The sequence below is a fragment of the Arachis duranensis genome, chromosome 9, assembly GCF_000817695.3.
Source record: "Arachis duranensis cultivar V14167 chromosome 9, aradu.V14167.gnm2.J7QH, whole genome shotgun sequence".
Classification (NCBI taxonomy): Eukaryota; Viridiplantae; Streptophyta; class Magnoliopsida; order Fabales; family Fabaceae; genus Arachis; species Arachis duranensis.
The window spans coordinates 106,504,421-106,516,232 of NC_029780.3; the positions used below are offsets into that span (position 1 = coordinate 106,504,421).

General features: G+C 28.8%; 1 protein-coding gene and 1 pseudogene across 1 annotated transcript in view; both read right to left on the reverse strand.

The window, feature by feature from the left end:
• Window positions 1-6,210: 6,210 nt before the first annotated feature.
• LOC107466693 (uncharacterized) lies at window positions 6,211-10,278 on the reverse strand (annotated as a pseudogene).
• Window positions 10,279-10,306: 28 nt separating this feature from the next.
• LOC107466684 (uncharacterized) overlaps window positions 10,307-11,812 on the reverse strand; it is a 10,944-nt gene continuing 9,438 nt past the window's right edge. Inside the window, exons 5-6 of the mRNA XM_016085689.1 lie at window positions 11,219-11,805; window positions 10,307-10,333 (exon numbers count right to left, since the gene is read on the reverse strand). Of these exons, the coding sequence (XP_015941175.1) occupies window positions 10,307-10,333; window positions 11,219-11,805 (614 nt within the window). The remainder of the gene's footprint in view (window positions 10,334-11,218; window positions 11,806-11,812) is intronic.

The following is an 11,812-nucleotide window of genomic DNA, read 5'->3' on the forward strand; positions in this document are numbered from 1 at the left end:
ACAGTAGTCCCAATGAATAAAAAGCATTTTGAAAGTTAGGATATGTAATCCTATTAACTGTCCTAATAGACTCATATGTTGTGCAACCTTTTTGAACAATTAACAAAAGTCTTATATAATAGATATCACCTGTACCTGGTGGAAAATAGTTTAACCTCACAATAGAATATCCTCTCTTGCGTGAATGTCATTCCCTTTTTCTCTATCATAAACAAATTGATTTGAAAACTCAGCATATGTTAAAGTTTGACTTGCTTTAAATTCTTTTTTGGCCTCCATCCATACTAAGAACATCGTACCTTTTTCTTTCTCTTATTCCATGATTTTCTTAAGATTGTCATTATTTTTAAAAATGATATTTTGCTTTCCATACAAATGAAAGGTTAATCTCATCACCGAAGGCCATCTCCGATGAATCAAAGCTAAAGTTCTCCACACGGCCTCACGTGCAGACAAATATCCACAATCATAAAATTGTTTGATCTTATAATAATCTGAGCATCCTCTCCACTGAAAGCTTCTTTTGAAATCTCAACTGCTACCTTGGCTGAATATTTATTCATGTACCTGAATAAATATTTGATAGTATTTGACTTGTTGTAGTACTCTACGTTAACATGCGCTTGATAATACATTAGCAGATATGCGTTGTAAAAAATTATATTCCTATTATGTATATAGAATCCATTTCTTTTATTAACTACTCTTGTGTCTTATCTTCTATATGATAGGTATCGATTATCATTAATAACTGTGGTGTTATTGAATATTTTAGGATAATATTTGGTGTAGTACCTATCTTTCATGCAGGGAGATTTTGAGCGAATGGTCCATGAATCATATATGTAGATACAACTCTAAATAATTTTGGGTATCGAACAGAATCGGACAATTCTATCAATATTAACCGGTCAATTTAAGTTGTGTTTGTTATCTTGTGGTCTCCACTCACCTACAAAAGAATGTGAATATGTGGTGGACCTCTCTTTTAGAATTCTACCATGTACATCATTATAATAAAAAGATAAAAAAATAATATGTTATAAATAAATTATCTATTTTATATATATGCTTTGATAAATATATAACTGTGCAAATAATTTAACGAAAATTTTTTCTAAAAATAAGGTTAAATGATGAGCAATACCTACATCTAGACTTCGAATGTAATCCCTTGCTTAAGATCAGGGGTTATCATATCAAGCTTAATTTTTAACGCTCTACATAATATATCTGGTCGGTCTTCAACATTTAAGTTTTTTGGATTATTAACTCTACTAATTTCCTGCCAACCCGAGTTACGTGTCATTGTGACGAAGAGATTTGGATATCCATATATTTCTTATAAATTGCTAGAGTATATTGATAATTATTAAACATGTATCTCATGCTACCTGTGAAAGACGCGGGTAGCTAGAATGACACATGTATCTGTTTTGGTAGCAAAAATTTTATCCCTAACAACTATATCTTGAATCCTAACCCCTTGTGTATATCACTCCTGTTCTTATCATTAAATTAATTAATTAATTTTATACTCTTTTCAAAATAATGGCATGAGAAAAATTGAAATTCAATATTGTTTTAAAATATAAAACTCTTTTAATCTAATTAGAAAATAGAAATAAAAAATAATTATTTTAGTTTCATCATAAATTGTATCTATCCTATTATTTATCAATAAAAACAAATAATTAATTACAATTTAAAAATTAACAACTTTATAAATTGTGTAAATATCTAAAACTAACAACTTAAGAAAGTGTACTTAAAAATTTAAAAACTAACAACCTAAGCAAATAACTTAAATTTAAAAAAATAACAACCTAAAAAAATAACTTAAGTAAATAACTTAAAATTTAAAAGATTACCACCTAAGCAAATGACTTATAATTTATAAATAAAATTTTAAAAATTGTTAATAACGACACCTAAGCAAATAATTTTCAAACTCAATGTATTAGCGTCACATGAGCAAAAAATTCTCCATTTTTTTGAACTACTAAATTAGTTCAATTTTTTAGGAACAATAGAAAAGAAAAGTATAAAAAAATATATATTAATTTTCTTTAAAATAGTATAAATAACCTCACATTTTAAGAAAATAAGTAATTTCATTCAATTTAATCTAATATTTTGCAGTTAGCAAATTTGCTTATAAATTATGTAAATAAAAAAGATATTTTTAAAGACATTTGTTTACTTAAGAATTAAAAAAAATTATATTTTAAACTAAAAAGTTTAAACAAAGTGTTTTAATTAGCAATTAGAAATTAGAATTAGATTTTTTTAAATAATTACACATTAAAAATTAATAACTAACTTAATTATACCAACAATATGTCATATTAGAAATATAAAATTTTATGATATCAAATACTAAATTAGAAATTAACAAAATATCAACCGTATAAATAGGAAAAAAAATCACAAATAATAATAACCAAATAACATTAACTTGTATTAAAAAAATTCTAAATTCAAACATAAAAATAAAAAAAAACAAAAAAAATAACAACTTAAAAATAAATAATATTTTCACCAAAACAAATATATGTTTGACATTATTCTATTAGATAAATTTAAAAAAGAGATTCTAAAATATGTCCATTCAAATTCTCAATTTTTATTATCAATCTTGATCATTTTGCAAGTTGAAGTATCTCCTTCCGCTTCCGAATCTTCGGACTCCGAAAAAAGTCGCTTGATTGGTGTAATAGCATTTTTCAACACTTCAGATCCATCATCGTCTGCAATCTCGTTAGAGAATTCAAATAATAAGTTATGTACAAAATACTATGTTAAATAAAAAATATCATTCTCACATTTTATTTTAACTCAATAATATTTTTAAATAAAATTATACTTCAATTTTAAGAAAACAAACAAAAAAATCTTTTGAAAGAAATAACCACAACTTGAAGACTTGAAGATTTAACATAGGTAGATCTCTTTAAATTTTAGAAAAATATAGGTAAAATTTAAAATTTAAATTTTATTATATCAAATAAAATTAAAAAATTAGCTCCATGTTAATAATTAACAATCTTTTCAAATGTCATACTTACTTAATTGTTTCATAATGATGTGTTGATATCAAATTTTATTTTATTTTAAATTTTAAAACTTTAAAACATCAATAACTAACTAATAAATAAATTTAAATTATAAACTCTAATAACCAACTAATTTAACACTAATTTTTTCGAAAATCAAAGAGAATAAAAAAGGAATATAAGGTAACTACAATAATTACTACAATAATTACGTGAACTTATTTATTACTATTAGTTACTAATAAGTGAACTTAATTTTTTCGAAAATAATAATTTATTAGCTTTTTCTTTAAATAAAAGAGTAATATTACTATAATTAAAGTAAAATGTAACTATAATTTAAAAATGTAAAAGTAACTTTTTAAGCAAATAATTTATAAATAATTTTTTAAATTAGTTCAACAATATTAAAAACTAAATATCTAACAACTTAAGAAAGTGTATTTAAAAATTTAAAAACTAACAACCTAAGCAAATAATTTAAAATTTAAAAAATAACAACCTAAGCAAAACAAATTAAGCAAATAACTTAAAATTTAAAAAATAACCACCTAAGCAAATAACTTATAATTTATAAATAAAATTTTAAAAATTTCTAATGATAACACCTAATAAAATAATTTCAAGTTCAATGTATGAGCGACACGTTAGCAAAAAAAACTCTAAATCTAAAAGATAACAACCTAAGTAAAACAACTTTTAACTTAAAATTTAAAAAATAACTATCTAAACAAAATAACCTAAGCAAATGACTTAAAAAATAAATTTAATTTGATTTGAATATAAAAAATAAATTTCTTGATTCGGTGAGTTTTTAAATATAAAAAGTGTATAAATAAATAAAATAAACAAATAAAAATAATCTATGAACAAATAAAAACATAGATAACTTTATTAAGATTAAGTACAAAAAAATTTATGATTATAAAATATTGCAATCTATTATAAACTAAAATTTAAAAATTCAATTAAGAAGTTAATATTACAAATATTAAAATATTTTTTATCTTAAATAATGTTCTAAACAAACTAATTTATACGCATTTAACTTGCACGTATTTTATTCGAATGTAGCAATTTTTCCCCGGAATTGAATTGATTTGCTAAAAATTATGTTTATAGAAAATAAAAGGTGTGAATCGAATTAAAAATAAAACCATAAGTAATAACTAAATAACTTCAATTTATATTTAAAAAAATTCTAAATTTTAAATAACAATCTTGATCAAATAAGGTGTGTATTTTTCCTCCCAACACCAAAATATCTTATTTGGTAAGATATTCTTTCCTCCACCAAATTCACGAATCGAGACACAAAAACCCTCTTAACTAAGGTGTGTATTTTTCCTTCCTAGAATTAATGAACAAAAATAAAAAATGATTAGATGGGAATAAACAAATAAATTTAAAATATAAAATAGATAAATATTAGTAAAAAACTTACGTCTTCATCGAGCCAAAACATCTCAATTGAGTATGGCAATGGAGAATTTTCGTAACTTGGTAGTGTCCATAACCGTATCACTCATATACGTACACACAAATTGTTGATTGTAGGATTGATGTCAGCAATTTTGTGAATACCAGCCATTGGAATAAGTAGAGAGATTTTGGATATATGGAAAGAAAGGGATTGATGTACTTTAAATTGTGGTGCTTTACATCTCTTATAACTTATACTTTTATAGTTGCATCATAACTAAATTTTATTAAATTTGGTTGACTTATAATTTAAAATTTAAAAAATAACAAATTAAGTAAAACAACCCAAACTTAAAATTTGAAAATAACAACCTAAACAAACAATAATTTAAAAACTCTAAACTAACGTGAATCAACCGAAGTATAATTAACACGTAAATTTTTTTTAAAGCTCTAAATTTCTTTAAAAGAATTTATGTAGCTGCAATTTAAAAAAAAATCAACAAAAGATTTTTTTGCTAAAATATAAAAAAGAAATCTAAGTAAAATAATTTAAAATATAAAAAATAACAATCTAAGTACAACAATCTAAAATTTAAAAAATAACAACCTAAATAAAATAATTTGAAATTTAAAAAATAACAATCTAAGTAAAACAACCCAGACAAATAAAATAATTTAAAATTTAAAAAATAACAACTTAAGTAAAACAACCCAAACTTAAAATTTGAAAATAACAACCTAGGAAATAATAATTTATAATTTATAAAAGTATAATTAACACGTAAATTTTTTTAAAACTCTAAATTTCTTTAAAAGAATATATGTAGCTACAATTTAAAAAAAATCAACAAAAGATTTTTTAAAAAATAGTGTTAAAATATAAAAAAGAACAATCTAAGTAAAATAATTTAAAATGTAAAAAATAACAACCTAAGTACAACAATCTAAAATTTAAAAAATAACAACTTAAATAAAATAATTTGAAATTTAAAAAATAACAATCTAAGTAAAACAATCCAGACAAATAAAACAATTTAAAATTCGTAAAATAACAACTTATGTAAAACAATTCAAAGTTAAAATTTGAAAATAACAACCTAGGCAAAAAATAATTTATAATTTATAATTTATAAATACAATTCTAAAAATTTCTAGTAACGACACGTAAGTAAATAAACTCCCAGACTCAACGTATGAGCGCCACGTCAGCATATAAACTCCCCATTTGTATTACTACTAGTGTTAAACCCGTGCGATGCACGGGCTTATATTTAAATTTAATAAGTTAAATTGAAAATAATATTTTATAATCATATATTTTTTAAATTTAGTATAACACTAACATCGTCGTTATATAATAAACATGTTAAATATGTTGTTTTATCTTTATTCAAAGTAAAATATAAATAGAAGAGTTTGAAGTTTATAATATTCTTGAACCATAAGGACGGAGACATGAAAAAAATAAGAACATATATAACTATAATAATAGCATGTTAATTTTACACTAAATTTTATATTAAAAAGCTAATAAAAATTTATCGGCAACCTAATATCTTACTAACTTCATTTGAAAAGTAATTGGCATAGGATGTTGTGCTCCTTGTTACACATTTTATTTCAAATCTGAAAAAAGAGTTATAGATAAATTAGTTATATCTATAGTAAATATTTGTACAAAAGTATAAATCATAACATACTATTAAAATGAAAATAATATTATTCTTACCTAAATATTATTAAAAACCTCTTTGAACACGACATTTGTTGTTGATGACTTTGGATTGTCGTCTTCATCTAGAATTAAAACCCTGAGGCCACTGCGACTTTTAACTCTTGACAAAGCAACATAAAGTTGTCCATGTGTGAAAACTGATTTTGGCAAATAAAGCCCTACATGTGATAATGATTGACCCTGACTCTTGTTAATGGTCATTGCAAAGCACACTGTTAATGGAAATTGTCTCTGTTGGAACTTAAATGGCAATCCTGAATCTGAAGGGATCAAGTTCATTCTTGGAATGTACACTTTATCTCCAATATTTCTACCAGTCACTACCGTCGCTCCAATTACGTTGCTGCCAAGTTCGTTAACTATTAATCTTGTCCCGTTGCATAAACCTGAAGTCTGGTCTATGTTTCGCAGTAGCATTACAGCGACTCCTCGCTTCAAAGTCAACTTGTGATTGGGTAGTCCCGAACATTTGATGTCATTTAGGAACTCTGGTGTGAACCACTCTTGTTGTACATCTTCATTCTCATCAGCTTGACATGTTGTGTCAGAGCTCAAATACTCCTTTTCTATTCCTGGAAAGATTGTCAAGACAAAATAGTTTACCTTCTCGACACTCTCAAGCGTGGGTGCAAGAATTGCCCTACTCTGAAAATACCTGTAATCTGACATGTTTTGCAACAAATTTGGGTATGCAAAGTCTACCAAATAAGAGAGAGGGTCATCAGTAGTTGTAATCAATAGATCATCTGGAATTTCAACTTCTGATTCATTACCAACAACAGAGCCAATATTTCCATTTCCAATATCAAGTATCCAATTAGCGAATCTCTTCATTTCACCTTCATCTTGATCCGAAGAAGACATTAGAAGCCTCATATTCGTATGCAGTTTCAGAACCTTACAAAACGACCACAGATGGGATGAGTTAATAGCGGATGCCAATATATCGTGTCTACTCCCTTTCAGAATCACTGGAAGTATCTGTCTGAAATCACCTCCTAGAACAACAACCTTACCACCAAATGGTTGATGTGTCTTATGTTGATCGGTAACTGACATAAGATCTCTGAGCGTCCGATCAAGTGCTTCAAAGCACATTTTATTGAGTATTGGAGCTTCATCCCAAATTATTAAGCTACTTTGGATGAGCAGCTCAGCCTTCAAACTGCCATGCTTGATGTTGCAAGTAGATTCATCAGTAATTGTAATGGGTATTGAAAATCTAGAATGAGCCGTTCTGCCACCAAGTAGGAGTAAAGAAGCAATTCCACTGGATGCGACATTTAAAACGATCTTTCCTCTAGACTGAATAGCAGAAGAAAGTCCATTCCAAATAAATGTCTTGCCACACCCACCATGCCCATAAACGAAGTAAAAACCACCAGAGTCTGTAATAACAGTATTGAGTATCTCATCAAATACTAACCTTTGCTCATGAGTCATCTTTTGTTCCGTATATAAGTTTGTATGAGTCAACTCATTTGTGTCATATGCTAACTCCTCCTCTATTAGCTTATTCTGAAAAAGGCGAACATCAGACATCGCAGGATATGGCATTGATTGATAGTCTCTTAAAAATCTCGCATTGCTGTTGAGTATCTTCTCAATCTCAATAAGGCAGAGGTTTTTCAATTCATCATCAGTCATGTTTAGTCCTAGCAAAAGCACATGGCGATTTTATGAAATATTTAATAAGTAATTTCAAAATAAAACTATTAATATTATTAATAAAAATAAAGATAATAAGAGAATAAAATCTTGATAGAAAAAAAGATATAGTAAAATACCTTGATTTTTCAAAGCTTTTCTCCTCTCATATAGTATTCCATCAGCTAATAATGTCCAAGTTGCATTCCAAACACGCTCTGGGTTGCTAATGCTATTAGATATCAGTAGCATCGCAAATAGTTTTCTCAATTGACCACCAGATGCAAGTTCAGCTACCTCATTAATAGCTGCAATGAATTCCCTATCATCGCATAGTAGTCCCATGGAATAGCAAGCATCTTGGAAGCTAGAATATGTAATTCCATTAACTGTCCTAATAGACTCATATGTTGTGCAATCTCTCTGAACAGCTAACAAAATTCTCATATAATAAATATCACCTGTACCCGGTGGAACATAATTTAACCTCCCGATAGAATACACTCTTTTGCGTGGATGTCATTCCCTTGATTCTCTATCATAAACAAATTGATTTGGAAACTCAGCATACGTCAAAGTTTGACCTGCTTCAAATTTTTTATTGGCCTCCATCCATGCTAAGAACATAGTACATTTTCCTTCCTCTTCTTCCACGATTTCTTCAAGATCGTCATCATCTTTAAAGATGATATTTTGCTCTCCAGACAAATGAAAGGTTAATCTCATCACTGAAGGCCACCTTTGATGAATATCATACGCTAAGGTTCTCCACACAGCCTCACATGCAGACAAATATCTGCAATCATAAAATTGTTTGATCTATAACCTGAGCATCCTCTCCACTGGAAGCTTCCTTTGTAACTCCAACTGCTACCCTGTCTGGACCTTTATTCACGTACTTAAACAAATATTTGATAGCATTCGACTTGTTGCAGTACTCTACATTAACATGCGCTTGATAAGACATCAACAGATATGCATTGTATGGAACCACATTCCTATTATCCATATGGACTCCCTTCTTCTCAGTAACCGCCCCTGTGTCTCGTCTTCTATATGATGGGTATCCACTATCATCGATAACCGTGGTTCTACTGAATGTCTTGGGATAATGTTTGGTGCAGTACCCATCTTTCATGCAGGGAGATTTTGAGAATGCTCTACCACATGGTCCATGAATCATATATGTAGATACAGCTCTAAACAATTTTGGATGCTGAGCAGGATCTGGCAACTCTGAAGATATTAACTGATCAATTTGAGTTGTCGTTGTTATCTTATGGTCTCCACTTAACCATAAAAGAATGTGAGCATGTGGTAGACCTCTTTTTTGGAATTCCACCGTATACATCCCTTATACCAAAAAGACAAAAAAAAGTTATATGTTATATTTAAACTATCTATTTTATGTATGTGCTTTGATAAATTAAGGATGATAATAAAAAATCAACAATATGCTAAGTAAGAAAATATTTTGCCATTTATTTTATAACAATCTAAAGGAATATTTATCTAAAAATAAGGTTGGATGATGAGCAATACCTGCATCTAGCACTCCAAATGGAATTCCTTGCTTAAGATCCGAGATTATCATGTCAAGCTTAATTTTGAACACTCTACACGATATATCCGGCCGGTCTTCAACCTTTAAATTCTTTGGATTGTTAACCCTACCAATCTCTTGCCAACTCGAGTTACATGTCATTGTGATGAAGAGGTCTGGATATCCATATTTCTTACAAATTGCCATAGCATCTTGACAATTATTAAACATGTATCTCATGCCACCAGTGAAGGACGCAGGTAGGATGATATGTTTACCTGCTTTGGAAGCACGTGTCTCACCCCTAACAACTGCATCTTGAATCCCTTTGTATATATCACTCCTCACCTTGGTTTGGTTGTTTCGATAGTAGGTCAACCTTTGTGCTTCAATCATAGAAAAGCAATCAACTAAGAACTGCTGAAATAATCTTCCACCATTGACAATGGTTGCATACTCGACCTTTCTCTCTTGTATTCTAAATGCTATGAACTCCCTTAAACTCACACGCTGTCTCTTTCTATTTTCATCAGCCCTATGAGATTCTCGCAAAGGAATGTCTTCTTGGTAGCCATCTTCACCGTAGGAAACATCATAGGGTACTGAAGAGGAATAAATGCGGTGTGTGTCTCATGAATTCTTTGCAGATGTCCGGACTTTAATTGAACTATAATATCACCCCCTGCATCTCCAGAATCAAAATCTCCTACTATTAGAGCTGCGACCTCGTTAGAAGATGGTAAATTGTAGACTCTCGCATCCTTTGATCTTTTCCGGTACAACCGTAGCCTTATATTTGCGATATCTCCTTGATTCAGGTAGTTTCTCACTATCATAAATGTGTGAGCAAGAACATTATGTTGATCGATCATGTCCTTGAGGTCTAGAACTAAAGACTGGTCAATGTTGTTGTTGGTTGTTCTTGAACTGTATAAAATATCAATTGAAAAATATTAGTATTCATAATTAACCAAAATCAAAGTACAAATTACCTGAATATATTTTTAATCAATTTGAAATGCATGATACAAACCTGAAAATCTCTATCCTGTTTGAGACCTCATTTTCTGTATCATAAATATATAACTGCGCGAATTTTGGTCTTTGTCCTTCAATTGGTACCAAGCTTCCAATTCTGTGGTAGTTTTGTCCACTCACAATGAACTGGGGAGGACCTGTCCCATCATTGATGGAGGTCTCTATTTTACTTCCGAGGGACATGAAGCAAAACATGCTATTATAAGTTCTTATATTATCCTTAAAGTGCGATGCACGGGCTTATATTTAAATTTGATAAATTAAATTAAAAATAATATTTTATAATCATATATTTTTTAAATTTAGTATAACACTATCATCATCGTTATATAATAAACGTGTTAAATATGTTATTTTATCTTTATTCAAAGTAAAATATGAATAGAAGAGTTCGAAGTTTATAATATTCTTGAACCATAAGGAGGGAGATAAAAAAAAAGAACATATATAACTATAATAATAGCATGTTAATTTTACCCTAAATTTTATATCAAAAAGCTAATAAAAATTTATCAACAACCTAATATCTTACTAACTTCATTAGAAAATCATTGGATGTTGTGCTCCTTGTTACACATTTCATTTCAAATTTGAAAAAAGAGTTATAGATAAATTAGTTATATCTATAGTAAAGATTTGTACAAAAGTGTAAATCATAACATGCTATTAAAATGAAAATAATATTATTCTTACCTAAATATTATTAAAAACCTCTTTGAACACGACATTTGTTGTTGATGACTTTGGATTGCCGTCTTCGTTTAGAATTAAAACCCTGAGACCACTGCGACTCTTAACTCTTGACAAAGCAACATAAAGTTGTCCATAGATGAACATTGATTTTGGCAAATAAAGCCGTACATGTGATAATGATTGATCCTGACTCATGTTAATGGTCATTGCAAAGCATACTGTTAATGAAAATTGTCTCCGTTGGAACTTAAATGGCAATCCTGAATCTGAAGGGATCAAGTTCATTCTTGGAATGTACACTTTATCTCCAATATTTCTACCGCTCACTACCGTCGCTCCAATTACGTTGCTGCCAAGTTTGTTAACTATTAATCTTGTCCCGTTGCATAAACCTGAAGTCTGGTCTATGTTTCGCAGTAGCATTACAGCGACTCCTGGCTTCAAAGTCAACTTGTGATTGAGTAGTCCCGAACATTTGATGTCATTTAGAAACTCTGATGTGAACCACTCTTGTTTTACATCTTCATTCTCATCAGCTTGACATGTTGTGTCAGAGCTCAAATACTCCTTTTCCATCCCCGGAAAGATTGTCAAGACAAAATCGTTTACCTTCTCGACACTCTTAAGTGTGGGTGCAAGAATTGCTCTACTCTGAAAATACCTGTAATCTGACAT